The sequence below is a fragment of the Phacochoerus africanus genome, chromosome 6 (genome assembly GCF_016906955.1).
Source record: "Phacochoerus africanus isolate WHEZ1 chromosome 6, ROS_Pafr_v1, whole genome shotgun sequence".
Lineage (NCBI taxonomy): Eukaryota > Metazoa > Chordata > Mammalia > Artiodactyla > Suidae > Phacochoerus > Phacochoerus africanus.
This window is the reverse complement of record NC_062549.1, coordinates 119,354,867-119,378,201: the sequence shown is the minus strand read 5'-3', so window position 1 is coordinate 119,378,201 and position 23,335 is coordinate 119,354,867. Positions and strand designations below refer to the sequence as shown.

General features: G+C 44.2%; 1 protein-coding gene across 2 annotated transcripts in view; it reads right to left on the bottom strand.

Annotated features, from left to right (window-relative positions):
* The window catches only part of PLPPR5 (phospholipid phosphatase related 5), a 114,713-nt gene that overhangs the window by 44,735 nt on the left and 46,643 nt on the right, over positions 1-23,335 (bottom strand). For both annotated transcript variants that reach the window (XM_047785220.1, XM_047785219.1), the window contains exon 3: positions 21,225-21,475. In XM_047785220.1, the coding sequence (XP_047641176.1) occupies positions 21,225-21,475 (251 nt within the window). The remainder of the gene's footprint in view (positions 1-21,224; positions 21,476-23,335) is intronic.

Sequence of the window (23,335 nt, the reverse complement as noted above, 5' to 3'; positions counted from 1 at the left end):
GATGCCTATGCAAGCATCGGGCTGCAGAGTCCATCCCTGACTGCCACCAGGCCATCTGCAGCAGCAAAGACCCCACCTCAATCTCTGATGGGGGCAGGGCTTGAGGGATTCCTCAGGGGGAAATGAGAGCATGCACAGAGGACAAACCAGAGCAACTGAAAATAACTCAGGGTGTCAGATGGAAGCTTCTGTGGGTGGAGTGTGGGCGAGGGCTGGGAGATACCTGAAGAGCGGGTGGGATGGGAAATCGGGCTGGAGAGATTGACCTAGATGGTGTTTCTAAAGGCTTTGTGTGTAGACACACCTGGAGGAATATGCTGGGTGAAATAAGTCAGACAGAGAAAGACAAATACTGCATGATAAATGTATGTGTGGGATCTAATGAAGAAAACAAATGATGAATGGATAGAGCAAGACAGAGACAGACTCACAGATACACAAACAAGAATGGTTACCAGCGAGGGAGAGGGGAGGGAGGAGGGGCAAGCTAGAGATAAGGGATTAAGAGATAAAACAGTTGTGGATAAAACAGATGAGACCGATAAGCAACAAGGATATACTGAATGGCACTGGGAATTATAGTCGTTCTTATAAGAACTTTTAATGGAGTGTAACCTGTAAAAATACGGACTCACTATGCTGTACACCGGAAATTAATAATATTAGAAATCAACTACTCTTCCATAAAAAAATCAGCCTATATCTGTACATGGCAACTAAGAAATAAAAATGCCTTTAAAAAAGAAAAATCAACCCAATGGCAAAGGCATTTGTGTGTCAAGTGAAGGAGTTTGGATTTTTTTATTAAAAGCATAATGGAAAGTCTATAAAGGCACAGGAAGAGATGCTAGGAGCAGACTGAAGTTTTAAAATATCACTTTGGCTGAAGGGCTTCTAGGTGTTGGATTGTCACGTGCTAGAGTAATAGCTGTAATTATGAGCAAATCAGGTGCATATTTAAGGACCTGGCATTTGTAAGACATGTTGGTTAATTGTGTGTGTCTGTGTGTCTGTGTGTGTGTGTGTGTGCGCATTTGTGTGGATGAGTTTGAACTGAGTGAGAGCAGTGGGGGTGGAACGTAGGGGAGTGAGGAGTAAAGCATGACTAGTCCAGACCTCGACAGAAGCTTCTAGTGACGAAATCTATATTCCCCCCTAAAGGAACATTTACATCCACATGCACACCAAGGATCAAAGCATTCGACCTGTTTTCTCACAGCAACGCTGTCCACGGCCATCCCACAGCACCCCGAGTAATGTGTGTTAAGTACATTAATGAGGTGAACAGGCTTTTGAAGGCTGAGGTGGGCACCCAAACTTCACGTATGACATGCCTGCCATCAGGTCACAGTGTCAACAGATAAGTTAAAACACTAGATCAGGACCCAAGGAGAGAGGCAGCCCCTGAATCTAGACTTCTAGCCTCCGAACTGTGATAAAAATGAGTTCTGTGCTACTGCAGCCCCAGAAGATCAATAGAACCTCCACCTCCCAGCTCTATCTAAGTGTTAATTAAGCACCCTGAGATCAAGGGCTGAATGTCTTTGTCTCTGAATCCTCAAAGCGTCATAGGTGCTCAATAATTCTTTTAATTAACAAATATATAACTGCATCGACTTATTTTCAGTGTTTTGGAATTAAACCAACTAATAATTGATTGTTCACATCTAAATTTCTTCTTTAAAATGTGGTACAAGTGCTTTAAGTTGATATAAAAATACAGTGAATCAAGCTTATTTGACTTTGAGCCCTTTTAGACATTTTTCTTTCTTTTTGTTTTTGTTTTTTAGGGCCACACTCGTGGCATATGGAAGTTCCCCAGATAGGGGTCGAACTGGGGCTACAGCTGCCAGCCTATGATACAGCCACAGCAATGTGGGACCCAAGCCTTGACTGCAACCCATACCACAGCTCATGGCAACACCTGATCCCCGACCCACTTTGTGAGGCCAGGGATCAAATTCGAACCTGCATCCTCATGGATATTACTCAGATTCATTTCCACTGCACCACCATAGGAACGCCTTTAATTTTTTTTTTTAATTATAATTGATTTACAATGTTCCATCAATTTCTGCTGTACAGCAAAGTGGCCCAGTCATATATATATATACATTCTTTTTCTCACTTTATCCTCCATCCTGTTCCATCACAAGCGATTAGAGTTCCCTGTGTTATACAGCAGGATCTCATTGCTTATCCACTCCAAATACTATAGTCTGTACCTTTTAAACATTTCTTTCTTTTTTTTGGGGGGGGTCTTTTTAGGACTGCACTTGCGGCATATGGAGGTTCTCAGGCTTGGGGTCTAATGGGAGCTGTAACTGCCAGCCTACACCACAGCCACAGCAATGCGGGATCCGAGCCATGTCTGTGACCCACACCACAGCTCACGGCAACACCGGCTCCTTAACCCACTGGGTGAGGCCAGGGATCGAACCTGCGTCCTCATGGATCCAGTCAGAATCATTTCCACTGAGCCACAACAGGAACTCCCCTTTTAGACATTTCTTATCAAACACTAAGATAAGTGAGGACATTGAATAATATGGAAAAATCAAATCTAGATCTGTAACTTTAAAGGAAAAAGGAAAGGTCGCTGCTTAGGAGACATCTTGGGAATTGTGTGACTGTGACGTCAATACAAGTCAACAGTGTGACGTGTCTGATAAAACAAGCAGGCAGAGAAACGAAAACAAGTGAACGAAAATTAGTGCCGTCTTAGGTTTATTAGCACTGGATCAGTTTTGAAGGCACTAGTGTAAATATCAGATCTTTGACATTCTTTAGTAATTGCATCTGTAAAGCATTTTACGGACACAGAATTGTAGAACTGCAAAGCAAGGACATTGACAGAAAATCCAGATGCTTCTAAACCACCATCCGTGAAATTCTTAGCAAATTCAAAGAGGGGCTCCTAAAGCATTTATGAGGAAGCAGAGGGAGTAGATTACATGATTATATGGTACCAGGACTGGTTATTTAATTTGCAGGGTCCAGTGCAAAAGGAAAATGAGATTCCCCTTGCTGAGATGTCATTAGGAATGTCAAGATGGTGAGGGCAGAGCATCAGAACCAAACATAGGGCCTCCCAAGCCTGGGCCCCACGTGACAGCACAGGTGACACACCCAATGAAACTGGCCCTGCATGTTGGGATTTCCATTTTAGACCCACTTGGAAAACTACATGAAGAATAAGTGGATTACAGCCGGCACAAGGGAAGGCTATTAGGAAATTTTATTGGTAGTGCAGGCAGGTGACGATAAGGGCTATACCATGTTTACAGGTGGGAGTGAAGGGTTTTCCATGCTAAATTCATACCTCCTCTGCCTGTTCAACTTTATTATTTCATTTTACACGTTTTCATTATATTTGTACTTAATACCACAGACCTTCATGAAATAAAAATACCCAATAAGAAAACTTCATGCAATAAGGAAAATCAATGACAGGATGAGTTAAAAGGACACTGTGGGTCTACGTTAAAAATGGCCCAGCTGAATTAGCGGTTGTCCCTGTAAGCTGGTTAAATTTAATAGCAATGAATATATGAGTTCACCAGGGCCACTAAGAACACTTACATATAAAAAATATGGCTGATGTACGGGCAGCGGCCATCCTGAAGGTTCTTTATCCAGCAAGTGCACTGTGATTTCTGGCTCATGGTAAGAAGCCAACCATGCTGGAACACCTCATTGTGTCATTGCCACGTGTAGCCAAAACTCCGCTCCTGGGAAACTGCAGAGACATCAGCCACCCAGAACAAAGGACTCCAGGTCTCTTAACCACCAGCACTGCAGGATGTGCCCCTTTGCTTTCTGCATGCACTGGGGAGCAGTGCAAGGGATCAGCTTGAAAGAACACTTGGGGGGCATTCTCGAGTCAGATTCTGGCCACAGCATACACCAGCTCTGTGACTCTGGGCGAGTTCTTATGTTTCTCGGAGCCCCAGTTGTTTCATCTTAAATGTGGGAATTGTAATAGTACCTAATGGTTTCCAAGTGGGGGGAGTGAAGCAGATCCTCTACCAAAAGCACTTAGCACAGAACGGGAACACACAGTAAAAGCAGGTCATTTATCATTCAGCTGTTCACACAAATACAGTGGACTCTTTTTTAGAGGAAGCAGGAGTCAAAAGGAACCTTGCGTTTTTGGGCTTTCTTGGGTGTATGAGGAGTACTCGGAAGGTGGACACTGGCGGGTCCCAGGGGTTGCTGTGCAGGATGCCGAGCACATGACCACAAGCAGACTCAGCGGAGGACAGGGACCCTACCAGCCAGCATTTCTGCATCCAAGTCAGCTGCCTCCATGTCCGCCGCCAATTACCAGTAACTAGGATCACTTAAGGCTGCATAAGAGAAACTCCCCATCCTCAGAATGTGCATGGATCCCCTGCAGGCATCGCCTCCAGTTCTGAGACTGATTAAAGGTTTTCCCAGTTGAGGTTAGAGTGACCAGGAGGCTCAGTGGGGGGGGGGGGGGCGTGGGGAGAGTTAGAGGGGCCAGGAGGCTTAGTGGGAGGGCCCGTGGGGACTTACATAAATGCCAGGGTGTGTCCCCATCACCTGTCTTGGCCCCAGTAACACTGCCATAGAAAATGCAAATGCTGAATTTATTTAAAGAAGTAGACTGACATTTATTCAGAAGAATCGATTCAGTGCTTTGTACCAGCACAACTGCTGAGTATCATTTTCTCCACCTCTATACTTTGAGATTATAGGTTTATTAGGAGGCCATGGCAAAACATGTACTTAAACCTCCTAGTTACAAACAATGAGCCCTGAGACAGGCAGTAGTTGTTGGAACCAATCAACACACTTTTCTAGTCTGCATTATGCTCTTGCGACTGCTGGCACTCGGGTGGCTATAAGGAAATGGTCTCTAACCTCAGTGACTTTGCAATGTGCTGGAGGCAGAAATACATAAATAATAAAACAACTGGACTAGTCTTTACCTCTTTTTGTGCCCACACCCATAGCATGTGGAGGTTCCCAGGCCAGGGATCACATCCACTCCAGAGCAGTGACCCAAGCCACAGCAGTGACAAGCAGGTTCTTAGCCCACTGAGCTCCCAGGGGACTCCTAGTCTTTACCCGTTCTTTTCCTTTTTTTCTTTTTTTAAGGGCCACATCCGCTGCATTAGCAGTTCCCAGGCTAGGGGTCTAATCAGAGCTGTAGCTGCTGGCCTATGCCATAGCTCATGGCAATGCTGGATCCTTAGCCCACAGAGTGGGGCCAGGGATTGAACCGGTGTCCTCAAGGATATTAGCTGGGTTCATTACTGCTGAGCCGCAGTGATGCTACTTTACCAAGGCCTTTCCAGATCAGAACAGGGGCAGTGGCATATTAAGGGTGGAGGCGCAGCAGCAGTCTGTCCCCAGGGCAGGCAACAAGGGGAATGGAAGAATAAAACCAATGACTTGTTTGGTTTTTTAACTTCCAGGCAATTCTAAACAATGTCAGTGAACAGGTGCTCCTGCCCCTAGAATCTTCTGTTGGCTGTGGCAGATGGATTCTCAAAGACGGCTGCCACAGGCCCCCAACCCCTTGCTCCCTTGCCACTGCCCCCCTCCCTTTAACACAGGAAGTCAAATTCCTCTCCCTTTGAATCTGGGTAGTCTTGTGACTGGCCTGCAAACAACAAAATGCAACAGATGTGACCCTGTGAACTCATAAACGTCAACGAACTTCTGCTTAGTTCACTGGAACACACGTGCTTGGAGTCCTGTAAGATGCCTGACTGCCTGGGGCCATGATGCTGCGAGAAGGCTGTGACGTACGGAAAAGCCAGGTTTAAGTGGCCCTAGTTTTCAGGTCTTCCCAGGCCTGATGCAGACCCCTGAGTGAACGAGCCTTCAGAGATCCCAGGCCCTAGAGGTCAAGGCGTCCTGGGAGTCGGCCTTTGAGTCTTCTCACCTGAGGCCAGAAACATCACGGGGCAGAGACAAGACAGCCACACTGCGTTTGTTTCAAATATCCGACCTACAGAATCTGTGAGCACGGGGCACTGTTTTATGCCACCAAGTTCAGGAGGGTCTATTAAGGCGGAATAGTAGGTGGAACACTGGTGTAAGCTGAGATAATTACTGTTACTACTGCGTGTTTTTATTTATATATATATCTATCATTTATATATTTATATACATCTTTAGAATCAGCACATTTTATTATATAATCTCTAATAAATACTAGATTATACATGGAAGTTAATGTGAATCAACTCCCAGCTACACGTCCAACTGCCTGCATGTGGCCTCAACCTCACATACTCATCTGGTGGGAATCGTTCAGGCACGCTTTGATCACGGCGTGTTCTTCTACTACTTACATTTAAACAGTAGGGATTTGAGAGGGGGAAAAAAAAAAAAAAACCCACGATAGCTTAGGAATCATAAAGATGAAGAAAAAGAACTTGAATTCCTTTGATTCTGCCAACCTATGTGAGCACTTGGAGTTTTTATGTTTAACTTAATGAAATCAGGTAATGAAAATAAGAAGGCATTTCAATAGGATGAAATCATAATATAATGGAAATGCCACGTGTAGTATTTCTGTTGGGTATAAGCACACATTTTAGTTCATACGTGAAATAGTTTACTGAATTTTAAGGCCTTTAAAACATTCTTGTTTATTTAAAAACTGAAAAATGAATCAATGAAATAATGATGATGATTATTATCATATATTACTGGCAGTTGTTGTTCCATTTAGAGGAAGAGATGCTAAAAAATGATTTGCTCGGGTGTCAAACAAAGGTGTGCCCCTGAAGACAGGAAGATGAACTTCAATTAAAACGATGAGACCGGGTCCAGGTTACAAAGGTAAAGAGCATTTTTTCTTTTCACTACCGAGTGTCTGAACCCGCTTCCTCGCAGTGTGCCTCCCATAGGGGCAGCATACACCCTACCCCCCGCCCCCCCAAAGCCAACAAGAGTTGGATGTCACCTTCCTCGAAGCCCTGGCAAGCAGGCTGCTGGCACATGACCTATACACAGTCAATCAGATGTGCCTGCAAGTGATGCAAAGAAACAGATAACGTGAAATATTCTCCCGCCTGCAGCTGAAGTGGCAGCTCTGCTGATGGAGGCATCTATCGAGAGGGTGGCAATGTGGCATCCTGGCTCCTGCCATCACAGCAGGGTATCCTCACCCATCCTTCCTGTGGTCAGATTCTGCCTGGGGTTCTGGTGCTCACATTCCAAGGTTTCTGCTCATTCCCTGAACTTAGTTCTTTCCGCCTCTTCTTTCACCTCATTTGGGCTTAATCAGGCAGATGATGATGCACTTTCTACTCCGAGAACTCTGACTGATGCATGAAAAGGTGAACACGATTTTGATCAAGTGAATACAGAGGTAGGAGGGACTGTAGATATTTTAGGTCAAGAGAACAGCACGCGTAAAACTATTAAAATGGAAAAAGATATTGGGGTTCGAAACCGGTGATGATTTAGTGTGGGCTGGGTACCCGCGGCCTGGGAACTGAGCTCATGAAGGAGGAGGTGTCTTAGCTCAAGCTGCTGGAACAAAATGCCATAGACTGGATGACTGAAACAACAGATATTTATCTTTCTACAGCTCTGGAAGCGGAAGTCTGAGCTCTGAGGCCAGTATGGTTGGGTTCTGGTGAGAACTTTCTTTCTGGTTTCCAGGTAGCTTTTCTTGCTGTGTCCTCATGTGGCTGAGAGAGAGGGCGAGCAAGCTATCTGGTGTCTTTTCTCATAAGGGCACTAATCCCATCATGAGGACCTCACCTCAGTCAAACCGAATTACCTCCCAAAGGCTCCATCTCCAAATGCCATCATTTGAAGGTTAGGGCTTCCACACGTGAATTTTGCAGGGGACACAATTCAGTCTACAGCAGAGGGAAGACAAGTTTTATCCAGGATACAGAGGGGCTCATATGCAACATGTAGAAGTATGACCCTTGAAGAGGGGAAGCTGTGAAAAGCGTTTGTGCAGACAGTGTTTGCTTCAACCCATGATTTAGGAGTATTCCTCCAGGAGCACAGAGTAAAATGGATGGAGTGAGTAAAGAATTTTCTTAGGAAGCTTCCTTGGGAGGCTCCTACAATAGTCAAGGTGAGTAATTCAAAGGAGCCAGGTTCAAGAAGACGTTTGGGGGGGCAGGGTGGAGAAAAAGAATCTGGATTGGGGAGATAGTTCAACTGTGGAACCAACATAATGAATCAGACATCCGGATGAGGGGGCGTAGAAGTGGGAGGAGTTGGAGATGACTCAGGTGTTTCACTTGGGTAACTGGGAGGGCAGGAGTGGCAATACTCAAATCAGAAGATACAAAAGAGGGAGCTAGTGGGGAGCAATGGTAAGGTCATGACTTTGATTTCTGAGAGGCTGAGTTTAAGGAGCTAGTGAAACACAATGTATCTACGTTCAAGTTAGGGTTAAAACTCTGGTGTTCACTGAGAGAGGAGAAGGCCAGGGAAGGAGTTTGGGGGTTCACCTGAAAAGACATGGAAGTGGCAATGAATGAGCTCAGTGTTGGGAGGGATGCCAGAGGGAAGAAAAAGAAGGGCAAGAATAGTAAAAGCTGGTGGATGGATTTCTGCCATGGCAGTAGAACCCTTAATGAGAGAGGAGGCAAATTTGGAAAATATGTGTGATGTTCTCAAAGTTTAAAAAAAGAAAAGCTGAGATGATCAGGAGTCTTTGTGATGTTGAGATGGCCAGAAAGACAGGAGCTGAAGAAGCTTTTGATAAGATCACTGGTGGATGAAGTGTGTAGAGTAGTTTAGGTAGAATATAGGTGGAGTGAAGGGCAAACCTTGCACTGTTAACTAGTTTTAAAGTGAGGAAGTATAAACTAGTCTTTCTAGAAACTTCTTTCAGAAAATGAGAGGGTAATTTAAGGGATGGTTTCTGCGTGGTCATTGGTTTTACTTTTTGATGTGTCTAAGGAAATCATACTTCCCTACAGCGTACAAAACCTGACAGCATATATCCCTATATATAGAAAGATGCCTGATCAATAGGTTTGACAAGGGAAAGACAGCAGTATATATTTTACTGTAGGTAAAGTGCTTAGCTCAGGAAATGGTCAATAATAGTTATTATTTTTATACCCTAAATTTCCATACTATTATAGAGGAATTTCTACTTGTTATTTGAAGGCCTTTGTTCTCCTTCCAAGATTTTCTTTAAATGGCAACAACAAACAAAAGGCTCAAAGCAGACTGCGGCACAGGAGAAGGTAATCTCTTTTGTAACACAATGGAAGAGGGGCCAAGAAAGTGGAGTCTGAAATTCACATGCTCTAATTTTTTTTTTCTATACATCAAGGAATGCCAAATGCAAATATATTTGCCACAGGAAGGACCACAAGAGGTAACACCTCACACTATTTAACCCCTTGCTGTCCATTATCTTATTAGATCCTCTCCAAATTAGAACTAGATGGAGGCTGTGTGGCAGCCACAGAAGTAAGCTGTTCTGATCACCCCTCAGGGAAGATCAAGCTTTCTGCTGCTGGGAGAGCAGTGAGCTGGGTCTCCACCTGGAGAGCACTGGGATTCAGAGTGTTTGAGCACAGGCCGCCGTCTTCCTGGCCAGCCCCCAACCAGTGATTAAGGATGGCAGGGGTACCGAGATGGCCATTTATGTCCATCGTGGGCTCTGTTAATGGAAAATCTCTGCTCAAGGTTGGCTCAGACTCTCTGATCCAGTCTCGCTTCTTTCCCTCTAACTTGTGCAAATATTACCCCTTCCAATCCTGCGATGAATCTCTTCTGCTTTTTGGAGGAGCCTAACGAGTGGAGTCAGTACCAGGGCCGGGCCAAGAAAGCAGATAGTAAGATGGGGTTTAGGAAGAGATCTTGGCTGCAAATGAGACCCCCATCCTATTGGTATGTGAGGCACAGACAGCCCACCAGGTAGCGTGGCAATGCAATTGCTAAAAATCACCAGGAGTGGCTTGGAAGAACGTCCCAGTAGGAAAGGGGTAAGCTACCCAACTTTTCCTGGCTTATATAAAGTCCCTGGTTTTAGCACTGAAAGCCTGAAGTCTGACGGTTGGTCAGTCAGGTGGGAGGGAGATGCGAACCAGGTCAAGGATCCAGGCAGTTGAGAAGTCCAGGGAAACAATGCTTACAGGGATGAGAAAATCGGCTGACTCTTACCAAATGGGGATAGTGCTCTACAGAGAGAAAATGGAAAGTGGAGCATAGTTATCAAAATGAAAACAAAATGACCAGAGGGCTTCTGCGGAACCTTAGAAAGAGACCTTTCATTCTGCAGTGTGAGAGCAGAAAAGGCTGAAGACCAAACCTAGGACGCACTAGCTAAGAATCAGGGGACCTTCAAAGATGACCAGACACTCAGCTAGGACAGGTCTATTATGCCAAAGTCAGGACCCTGGTCTGGAAAATCTAAGACCTTCCCCCAAAGGATGGGGGCATCTGGGTGGATGTGCCTGAAGATTTTGGTTCACGGGACTCCTCTAAACCCTTAGAGCCCTCAGACACAGCCCTCCCCAACCTATAAAGTTCCTCCTATAAACCTATAAACCTCCTCCAGTGCAGGACACAGCACTGTCCTCAGTGCCACAGGGGCCCCTTCATGATCTGCCCCCTCCTCTCTTCCAGGTGCCAGGCCAGTAACTAGGACTAAGCTGCCCAGGATGTGATGAGCTTCCTGAGGAGCAGACAGATTCTGTCCCGAAAGAGCTGCGACCATGAGCCAGCACATCCTACCAGCTGGAGCCAGGGCAGACCTACACAGCAAGGGTGGCACGGGAGACCTTTATCAGGGAGGAGGAGAGAGAAACGGGATAAAGTTGTGTTTGTTAACAAGAGGACATGCTCCCTGGGGAGGCAGGATTTAACACTCTTGCGAGGCCCCAGGGGACAGTGAAAACACCTTGGTGGCAGGCTCCTAAAAGCCTCGAGAAAATGACTGCTTTCTCTTAATGAAGCTGACATGCCTGAACTGCCTTGGCTGATGGTGGGAGAAGGAAGGAAAAGCCTCAGAGAAGTGGGCATTGCTGGAACGGACATGCGCCATAAGCCTCAAAGGCCCACCCAAGGATCAGGTGCCATAAGGGGACCTCGTGGATGCCCTATTCATTGAGGCGTCAGGAACGCACCAGCAAGAGGGGCACCAGCGTGACACAGAAGTTCAACGGTGCCTCTCCTGTGCAGGTCAGGGTTGATGGCAGGAGAGGCTACCTCGGATCTGGGTTCCTATGCAGGTTATGGGGAACTTGAAGAAAGAAAAGCCAGTTATCGATGTTTAACCATCAGAAGCAGGGGTGGGTGGGAGGAAGTGTCTCCATTATCATAATACGGCAGAAGGCCTGAGTGGCAGCCAAGGGGATTTGACCAGTAGAAGGTTTTGGAGATGGCAGCCTTCCCTGGGGGCAAAACAGATGGGGAGCCAATGAGATGACTTAACATATAATCACAAGAAAGCACGAATGCAGAACTGAGAGCGAAGGCCCCAGAAAAGACATTTAAGCCTCTGTGCAGAGATCAAACCCGAATGAACCTCAATGACTGGAGGCAACTGGTCCCCACAGAGAAGGACCCCACAACACTGCAGAAGGTATTTACTATAACGGTTTTCTCAGACCTTCCCCAGAAGGGCCTGTGACCATTTACTCAGCTGACTGTACACTGGGGAGAAGACGATCCAGATGTTTGGAGAACAACGGGACACAGGGTCCAAGTGGACACTGACCCCCGGCACCTGAATTAACATCATCATGGGCCTCAGGGTAGGCTCATGGGGTCCCATGGGGCCGAGACAATACATGAGTCCAGGCCAAACCCGGCTCACAGTGCATTTCCTAGGTCTGAGAGCACATCCGGGGGTCATTTTCCTCTGGGCAGATGGAGTACGGGGATAATTCAACTGGAAGCTTATGCAACTATAACCTCCTAGTCCTGCCAAAATAATAAATCAAAAATAGTGTTGCATTGGGAGGGGGTAAAGATTTAAATGCCACTGCTTAGGCTCTCAAGAAGGCAGGGGGGTAGTTCTTTCATGTCTCCATTTAATTCACCAGCCTGGATGGATCCTGGAGAAAGACTATCGACTCCCGAATCTTCAGCCAAGTCACGGTGACCACTGATATGTCAACTGTGGGGCTTTCTATCTCATTCAAGGAAGAGGAGGAGAAAGAGTTCCCATTCACATGGCACAGGCAAGTTCTCACACCACAGTTTAAGTCGGTGTTAAGTGAACTCTCCTGTGCTTTGTCACATCATAGTGTGACGTGAGGTGGACCTTTGGACATCTTACAGACGGCACAGTGATCCTCTGCATCAAAGACATCGCTCTGATTAGACACAGCAAACAAGAGGTGGGTAGCGCAACGGAGGCCTTGGTAAGACACCTAGGAACACGCTCCCCGCTTATCAACACAGCGCTGGCCCAGATGCCAGGTGACATGAAAAGTGCATGTGACACTCTGGCCTTGAGTGGGGGCTGGAGCAGGAAAGACTCTTCCACATGTACAGCCTGTGGGGCAAGCAGCCCTACCACTGGGGCCACACTGATCCGGCCGCTTGAGGTGTCAGCAGTGGAAAACGTGCAGTCTGGAGCTTATGGCGAGAGTGTGTGGGAATCACAGGGTTGGCTCCTGGAATTCAGGAGCAAGGACATGCCACCTGCTGCAGAAAATGATGTGTCTTGTGAAAAACAGACGTGAGCATGTTACTGGGCCTGTCCGAGATGGAAGGGCCGACCCCAGGATATGAAAGGACCGCACATGCAGAGCTGCCCATTACAAACTGGGTTCTGTGGGGCCCCCTCAAAGTGCTCCTGCCTAGCACGGAGGCCTAACCAGCAGTAAGCACGGCCAGCGGTAGGGGGCTGTCATGTAGCCAAGAGCTGGACCCTGTAGAGGCGGTGAAGATAACTCAGAAGTCGTCATTTTAAAAGCAACTGAAGTTCTCTGGCATCTCAATGTGCAGAACATAAGATATTCAAAAGGAAGGGTCATAAGAGTAAAACACACATTCACTTAAAATCAAAGTACAATTAAAATCCAACCATCGCAACCATTTGCATTACTTTTTACTGTTTGTGCTACTTGGCTGCTTGGAAATTAGGACCTGAAACAGGAACTTATGGCATGCCTACTCTCTGACGAGTTGCCTAAGTTATATTGGGCAACATTTCAATTAAAATCGACTAACTCGTTTGCCTACCCCGCTTCGCATAAAGCAACTGGACTCCGAAAATAATTCAAAATGCGGCTGCCCTTTGTTCACTGGTGCACATCTCAGGAGGTAGTGTGAGCTAAGAGACCAAACACTGCCTTTGCAATCACACTGACCTGGGTCACAGCCCTGGTTCTAACAAGTACTAGCTGAATAACCCTGGGCATGTTCATTCGCCTCTTAGGTCCCGAGTTACGTTAACCTGTAAAGTGAAGAGAGCCAAACCCTCATTCCAGCCATTGGGAACATTAAGGTGGGCTGAGTGTTTAGGATGATATTAGACAGCTACTGCTCATCTTTAAAAAAATGTTTTTCCTTAGAGTATAGTTGATATACAACGTTGTGCTAATTTCTGCTGTACAACAAAGGGATGCAGTCACATATATACACACACACGCCCTTTCTTCCACTATCTTCCATCATTTTCTATCCCAAGAGACTGGATGTAGTTCCCTGTGCTATGCAGTAGGAGCTCATTCCCTGTCCATTCTAAGCGTAATAGTTTGTATCTAGCAACCCCAAGCTCCCCATCCATCCCACCTCCCCCTCCCCTCTTCCCTTGGGAACCACAAGTCTGTTCTCTATGTCTGTGAGTCTGTTTCTATTCTGTAGACAGGTTCACCTGTGCCATATTTTAGATTCCACATATAAGTGATATCGTGGTATCTGTCTTTCTCTTTCTGACTTGCTTCACTTAGTAGCAGAATCTATAGTTGCATTCATGTTGCTGCAAATGGCATGGCATGGTTTTATTCTTTTTATGGCTGAGTAGTATTCCATTGTATATATGTACCACGTCGTCTTAATCCATTCATCTAAATAGTTACTTTTTCATAAATGGAAGCTGGAGGACAGGGGAATGGACTACAAAAGCAGTATGAAATACTAAAACTGGGCCCCAGGACTTGGCTCCACTCAATCACAGCATCTAAATAAGCTGGTGATGGTGTATAAACCCCGAGGTGCACACCAGAGCACTGGCTCTGGGCCTAGGTCTGACTTCCCTATTCCTGTGCTCCAGGAGCACATGCTTAGGGAACCCCCCCAGCTGAACTATGCACATTTCATATCATCCAACTCTGGCCTCTCATCAGCACTAGGGTTTTCAGTCTTAAGGAAACCAGCTGAAATGAAATGCTTATCATTTCAGGTTTGAGATAGACAATCCCCTTAAAATACTCCCTTTTAGTTTTGTTCCTTTTTAATTTCCCATTTACCGTCAGTGACACCATTTTCAACTCCAGAAGTTTATATCACTTACGTCCAGGCTCGAGGCATGCTGGGTATTCAATATATATTTGCGGAATTGAAGTAAAAAGAAATCCTTCGAAAGAACTGCTTTCATAATGTCATTTTTCAACCCTCTATTGCTTATTAACTCAAGCATGAAGCCTCAGGATGGCTTACAAAGGCTTTCTGATTTATTTATTCCTGCTAATCCCTAAACCCCACAAGTCCCCCCCATATACTCCTCATGCGAGGGTCCCCCCTCATTCTCGCCTCACTCATTCTCCCGACTGTATCTGCAGTGTCTTGCTCCCGGCCTTTGTTCTCCCTGCCCCCTTACCCAGAATGCCTCCTTTTTACCTATACAAATCATATTCATCTCCAAGGCGCACCGCCAAGTACCACTTAATCCCGAAGCATGCCCCACGGTGCTTGCCAACAGCGGCCTCTTCCCTCCTGGACACCGAGGGGCTCCCACGGTCCTTGTCAGGTTCACCCACAATCATGCGTCACTTAGAGCTGTATTATGTACCATCCTGGGGACAAACTTATCCAACAGGCTCAGTGATGCTTTTAAGGCCCATGATGCTACTGGGGACCATGAAACTGCCTTAATGTCCTTTAAAATCAGAAGGAAAAAGTGAACCTTAAGTTGAAGAAAATGTTTAACAGGTGTTCTCTATAAATTTGTTTTTATGGCAATGTGGTTGTCAAATATATTTAATACACACACACACACACACACACACATGTTTAATGGCAGAGGGGTCCCTGAAGGCACATGTAAATGCCTGGAGCCTGTAAGAGTTATAATGCAGCCATGGCTATCCTACATTTTGTCCAAGGAGCCAACGTCCTGTTTTCCTAGCTAGAATATGCGAGTGCTGCCAGCCGTCCCCGAGCTGGAGGTCGCTAACACCTAAGAAACCCCAGACAGATTAATGGAATTCTGTGACATGTTTTTCAATATTTCAGAGAGCCTCACAGAATAGTATATTTACCCATAATAAGCTCACATGCACTAACTAAAATGTCAGTGCGCTTTGCTTTTGGCTGCAACTATATTAAGTCAGTGGGCCACACTGGTGATCTCATGCTGCTGAGACATGACACACCGTGGAAGACAGAGGAATTTTTGTGCTGTGACTAGAGAACCAGATGCCCCTCTGAAGCCACCATTTGGTCACAGAATACCGGAATGTGAGTGGCACCTGCAGAAGCCAGGTAAAATTAAAGTGAAGAGGCAGAGTATCCGCATGTCTTTAGTCATCCACTGCTTGTTATTTAATAATTGTACGTGTGCAATTTTAATAATTGCATTGTGCAGTTCCAAGTTTTAATTACTGTGGACTGTGGTTTAGGATCTGGGCCTGAGCCGGGATGGGAAAGGGTTACTGTGTTAAATGAAAGATTTCAGATTTAAACACACGGAGTTCACGGAGGAATGTGGGGCAAGGGGAAAGAGGTAAACTTTGAAAAGTTTGATGGGGGTGCAAATATTGGAAGCCAACGAGTACTTCACAGACACCGTTTCTACCTACCACCCTCATCAATCACACTTAGCAGAAATATCGACTAATAACAGCGGTCGCAGTGCCAGGAGTCAAGTAATAGCCTAGCAGTCACGTTATGAGTGGTTGCTCAATAAACAGTTTTTGATGTATTATCTAGTCGACACAAATTTGCTCGTTTGAAATCGAGAGCACAGGGACCGTATATATTTCAGTACGAAATTACGCCTCAGCAGGGAAGATTCAGAGGCACGGCTTTCCGACGGCAGCCAGGTCCCACCGGACAGCAAAGACAAATTCCCGAAGGCAGCCCAGAGCTTTTCTGCTTCCCTACCCCAATCCTTCCTCCCAAACCCAGTTCCTGACCAGCCAGTCTCATGGAGTCAACCGCTCCAAGTGACTGGCAGGCTTCCCCAAATTCCTGTACCCCAGAATGAGGGTCTGCTCGTGGTCCTGCAGAGGCAGGTAAAACGCCGTCAAGGAGGTGTTTTTATCTAACACCTGTAGGCTGTGTTTATTTAACTCCTGTCTTGGCAGTCTGGGACAAGTCACTGCGGCACGTAGGACCTGGGGAGCTTACTATCGAAGACGGCCAAGTGGGAAGAAGCAGCCGGATGATACAAAGGACCTGCTACCAGCAAGGAGGAGGAAACACGGAGGAAGAGGACACTGTGGAGCTTTCCACGGACGTCCCAGGAGAAGACGGCAGCAAAGGTTTTAATGCCCCCAGTTCCTCCTTCGCCGGCATATTCACCTCTTTACGAGCCGACTCTGCTGGCCCCCCATCTACAGGTGGACAACATTCTCCACCCCATCTGTCTGGGTATGATCTGCTGGGACCAAGGGAACCCAGCAGAACTAGGGGATACGGAACTCATTTTGGAGCCTATGCCTCAGGAAGCCTGGCAGGTTGGGCCTCTGCCCTCTTGGAAGGCTGGCTGCTCTAAGACTGTCGGGGAAAACAGCCTGTGAGAGAGACCACTTGAGAAGGAGAGCCCAGCCATGCGGGCTGTCCCCTGGCTATTTGGACAGGTCCGCTGAATGCCACCCAGGAGAGACACAACAAGGATTCACTACCCAGAAAAACCACAGGTCATAATTTATGACCACCTGTGGATAATAAATTCTCATTGTTTTAGGTTTAGGGTGGTTGGTTATGCAGCAACAGATGATGGGAAATGGAGGCCAATAAATGTAGCTGACTCTTCCTTTAAAAACAACAACAACAACAAAAAGATTTTCATAAAATCTAAGGTCAGAATTGGATGTGATCTCAAGAGACCATTCTAGGACTTTTTGTTTCAGTGGTTATGAGGTTAACTGGAAATTCACCAAAGATTTCCTCTCATTCTCAGTTCTGAAGTTCATCTGACTTTAATTGGGGGAAAAAAAAAACCTTATATATTATACACACACACATTTATATATATATATATATATATATATATATATATATATATATATATTTTTTTTTTTTTTTGGCTTTTTAGGGCCACATCTGCAGCATATGGAAGTTCCCAGGTTAGAGGTTGAACTGGAGCTGCAGCTGACAGCCACAGCCACAGCAACGTGGGGATCCGAGCCATGTCTGAGACCTACACCACAGCTCAAGTAACGCCAGATCTCTAACCCATTGAGCAAGGCCAGGGATCGAACCCATGTCCTCATGGATCCTAGTCAGGTTCGCTATGCTCTGCCACAATGGAAACTCCAAAAACTACCTATTTTATATGAAAAGAAATACCACAAAGGTAAATTTAAATATTATTCTAAGGCAACTGAACAGAATTATAAATGTAATGGCTGGGGGTTAAATAACTTTTAAATTTTTTTCCTGGGAAACCAACTACATTTGCAAAAATAGGCATAGGAAATTTTTTTTTTCCCTGAAAGTCTTCAGGAAAGCAAAAGAGAACGACTCTGTGATCAAATTATCCCCAAAGCCTTAATTAAAGTCAGATGCTAAGGGAGAGTTCAAGTCCCCTAATTTTATTTACTAATCCACAGAGAGAAGCATCAGAAAAATATTCGTCAGTTCTTATTCCCGTACTTCCTAATAGGGCTCATTTATTTTTATTTATGTGTTTACCCATGCTTATGACACCTACACCACATTAAACAAACATATCTCTACCTAAATATAGCAGTAAGCCTATTTCCACAGAGAATATTGAATATATGGCTATTTTCCCCTATTTAGCTACACGTCAAAACTCTGGCAAGCATTTCATGAGACTGTATTAGCTGGAAATACCCCAACATTTCTATTATAAACTTTTCCCAAGGTGTCTGGAGTGAAGCTGGGAAGAAATGCATATGTGTATAGGTGCAAATGTAATAGCAAACCCTGACTGTAAAGCCTCCATTTGCAGCAGGAGTTATATTCAGAGTTGCCATAGCAGCCACCCACCCACACACACAAAGGGGTGGTAGAGAAGACAGAAAAGCAGTTTGCAGAACAGAATCTATTGTTAAAAAGACAGTGGTACCCTTCAATGTAATTACAAGCAGGAATTCTGACTTTTAGCCTGAACCACTGTTTAATGATAGAAGATTTCCGAGTGCTAGAGTGTTAGCTTTTTTTTTTTTTTCCCTTCTAAACATACCTACCATCTGAACCTTTGGTTTGAACTTTTATGGATGCTGAGATCATGCAGGAGTAGGAGGGAATTCAGCTAACCACATGCACCACACATCAGGGCTAATATGATTAAATGACACTAAATCCTCTGAAACATTTAGAAAAAGTGTGGTTCTGTGGGCCTAGGCAAGTTACTTCACATTCTGAGTGTTCTCATCTGTGACATGAGTATACTATATATTCATTACATAGCATGATAATAGTGTATACTTCAAGGAGTTATTATGAGGATTCAATAATTAGTTCAAACAATAATTATTACACTAATAATAATAATGATTTTAATAATACATAAATAAGAAATGGTAATGTATTAAATAATAGTGGAGTTCTAGGGCCTGTCATATAGTAAATGCTCAATTAAAGTTTGCTAATAATAATTATTATTATTAAAACTTCTCCAAGTCTTCATCACAGACTAGAACAGTATGGCTTATAGTTCAGAAGTAGCGTAAATAGATGCCTTCAAGTAATTTGCTAAATCAAATCAGGTTAAGAAGTTGTTGAACCAAATACCAGCAGATGAGGGGCAAGGCAAAATATTAAGATTTTCATAGTAGGAGTTCCCATCGTGGCTCAGCAGAGACGAATCTGACTAGTACCCATGAGGACGCAGGTTCAATCCCTGGCCTGCTCAGTGGGTTAAGGATCTGGCATTGCCATGGGCTGAGGTGTAGGTCACAGACGTGGCTCAAATCTGGTATTGCTATGGCTGTGGTGTAGGGCAATGGCTACGGCTCTGATTCGACCCCTAGCCTGGAAACCTGCATATGTTGTGGATGTGGCTCTAAAAAGACAAAAAAAAAAAAAAAGGATTTTTATAGTATAAAAAGGGGTCATATCTTCTCCCATAGAAACCTTTGAAAACACCACTTTGGCAGAATAAAAAGACCTATTATTTCACTCTACTAGCACCTTCACCACCACTGGCACAACCTGGTTACATGGCAAAATCTATTCTCTTGAGTGATTGGTGCTAAGATAATCATGTAACAGTATTTAGGGTCAGAGAGTATTCTGGAATTTGTCTCTGGCTTGTCCACATTACGTATATGCAGATATATTTGCATTCCATACCCAGATGCAAATACAAACATCGGATTTAGAGGTGAGGACAATGAATGAACAGTATTTTATGACTCCTGATTCACTCATCTTAAATCTTCATCTTCAGGCTGAATGCCCACATTCTAGGAGAAGTGGGACAATGAAGTCAAGCAATCTAGTGAACAGGACAGAATTTGCTTAGATTGGAAGATTTCATACCAAGTCTAGAAGTACCTTAGAATGTGCACCAGAAACCAAAGCTGATGGGCTAAAGAAACCAGGGGAAATTAGAGGAACAGAGTTGAGAGCAGAGTAAGGGTAAGTAAGGAGTTGTCACTGGAAAGTTGCACAGAAGACAGACGAGAAAACGGATTTTGCTTCTTTTCCAGAGTTTGAGCCTTAACTCTATACACATTTTCTTGGTAGGATTTTTAAAAGTCCAGGCAGGGAGTGGTAGAATGAGTTTGGCTTAAAAACGTTAAAAATGTTCAAATGTACACCATTTTGATCTCCAAAATACCCCGCCTTAGTGAACGTTCTGGATAATGCCATGGTTACTCTCCTAAGCTGTCCTTTATTTGGTACCCTTGATTTCCAAGCCAAGTAGAGGTGTTATAGGTCGTGCTTTTGGAGATTAACCTGACAAGACTGCATTAGGAATATTAGAAACACTTCCAAAATCAAAAAATCTTTGAGGGTAAAAATAATCGAGTAATTAGAAATTATTAAATTTGGTTTCACGCTGGTCCTGGGGTCTCTCGCCAATGAGCTGAAATCAGAAGGAAGCAGTTTGGGGCACCCTTGGAAAGGAGGACCCTAAAAGGAAAAATTCTCTGAACTTACTGTAGCCAGGGAAAAGCTGATAAAGCCCACTTTTGGAGTCCAGCTCTATAGCTACAAGGCAGATTCTGGTGATACAGGGAAAGACCAATGAACAAGAGTATTGGGATCAAGAGCTGCCTGCCAAGGCTGCCCCTCCTTCTACTCCTGCAGATCAGAAATGCACTCAGCAGCGACCACTCAATTCCACCTAACATCCTCCAGACAGCGGCACTTAGGGCCTGGCCCTTCCCACTAAAATCATGGCACATACTCAAGAAGTGAGAAAGTAGTGTATCATCTAGGAGGGCATTTTTGTTATTCTACAAGAAAACAGTGAAACGCTGGTTGAGATAATAAGATGCTATAGTTACCAATAAAGAAAGAACTTTCTAGAAAAGGAGTGCCTCTTTGCCCACTCCCACCAGAGAGTGTGAGAACTTGAGGAGGCGGTTAAGAGGCCTGGGTAGTTTTCCTAATTGCACCATTAGAAGTTTATGAAGCCTGCTAGAGGACAAATTTGTTTCCAGTAAGCCCTATTTAATATAAAGACAAACATACTCTCAAATAGAAATGCTAATGGCTGTATTTTTTTTAATACAACCAACTACCCACACATAATCTCATCAGAGACAACTGGCTTAATTTTATTCACAGCACAAACAGCTATTATTAAAAATAAATTAAATGGCCTGCAGAAAGCTGTTAATGTGACTTTGATTATGGCAGCGAGGAACAATTTCTACTTTGGGAGCCTTAACAGAAAGACCAATGAAGAATGGTTTCTAACCCTTACTTACTGTCAGATACATAGCTGCATAGACACTGAGGGCTGCTTCTTTGGATGGAAACGTTTTCCTTGCTCTCATGATGAGATCCGGGTTGCCCGTGCACGCTTCTTCCCCACTGATGAACTGCGTATACTGCTGACAGCCAAGCGCCGTGTAGTTGGGTTTACACAGGGCGAGAAAATGCGGGGCCAGATTTCCTGTAACCACTTGCCCGGCATTTACAAAGATATCTGTAGCAAACAATCCAAAGGTATAAATTCCTGGGGAAGAAAACAAACCACCGTAACTCTGGTTTGCTGTGTTTCCATTTACAATAAGCCAACATGCAAATATTTGAGAAACTATAAAACAGCCCATGTCTGCACACATATATATATACATATGGTTCCGCCACTTCACCCCCTCCAGTTTTCATTCCGTTCCCTTTGCTTTCTGAAGCAGTGGGAGTGTTAAATTATTTAGCATATTGAGCTGTCTACCACTGGCTACATTTTTATGCGTGGCAGGTTTATAAGACATAAGATAAAAGAAGAAAATAGATTCCAAGGCTGTCTTTGGGTAATGCGATTTTTTAAATGGAGACGTGTTTCCCTAGAGAGGGTTCAGTCTATCACCTTCTATTAATGTTAGAAATCTTTATGTTTTTTCCCTATTTTTGAAAAAAAAATTTTTATCTTGCTAACATAAAGCAGAGCAGTCATCTCCCTTTGATTATGCCTCGTAAGCCCATTCAAACAGATATTAACTCTGCTGGAGGTGCCAATTAGCAGCAAAAGCCAATGCCATCAGTTTTCATTAAAGTATCATGGAAAATCTTAAGTAAAGCAGAATGTTCTCAGCTTAATCTCTACATTGCCTACGGAAACACATTTTTTAAAAGTTACATAGCAGCTAAGTCGCACCTGCTCTTTCATGGGTTGGTCTTTAATTTCTCAAACTTGGGACAATTTCACAAATAATCAAGTGATTCGATTATAATTTTAAAATGATCATCACAGTATTAAAAATGTATTTGCCTTGTTTACGTGAAGGTATAAAATTAAGTGCCTGCATTTTTCCTCCTTTTGTAAAGAACATGCCAGTTTACTCAAATATCAAAAATATGTTCTAAACTCCATGTCGCTGGTCATTATTGCCAAAACTCCTCTTTCTACTTGGCAGGGTAGGCCAATTAAATTCCTTGACATCACTGTCAATTAATCCTATGGATACATTCTGCAAGGATGTGGTACCGATGTAAAAGAAATCCATTCTTTTATAATTTGGGCTCATAAAATCCATCAGGACATTTTAAAACTATAGCAAAATAATACTTCCCAAACAGTTGGTTCATTAAAAATTCATATAATTCTATTACAATAATTAGATGCTTTTTTCTTTGGTATATATTTCTGGATTGCTTCCTAAGCTTTTACATAATCCTTGGCTGTTGGGTAGCAAAATCACCAGGATCAAATAACTTTCCAGCATTAGATGAATGACTCTCCTTTTCATTTTCCAAATATTACATAAGATTATGAAAGGTTCCTGCACACACACGTGCACCCAGAAAAACTCTATGTGTCTACAAATGGCAATGAAACAAAGACCTTAGGTTCTCTACTGAAAGGGTGAAATGAAAAGATTTCTTTACATCTTATCAGCATTCCCTGAGTCCTGTGAGTGAATGTTGTTAAGATCAGAAATGTGATAGAGGCAGAGACGTGGAAGAGAACAAAGCTCAAGAAAACATGATTGGAAGCAAATCTCAAGACCTGGCGTGGGAACTGAAACGCCGCGTCGTCATCTCTGCTCCCTTGAAATCTAGGCGACGATGTACTCATTTTCTTTAAGCAAACCATTATTTTTATCTGATATGGTAAGTTTTCCTATTTAAAGTAGAAAGGAATATTTGATAAGGATATGGAAGCATCTCTTGTAAAGTTCCCCGACGTGCTCTAGAATTAAAGTGTCAGTGCAGCGGGCCCAAGGCCAAGACCGTCGACCACAAAGATACTGATGAAAGTGAGAGCCCGCAGGTGTGTCCATGGTGCTGACCTGGACTTTTAGAGTGGAATAAAGTCACTCGAAAGAGTGAGGTTCTATTATGCAGTAATGCTTTGCTCGCAAGCTCCCCTTTC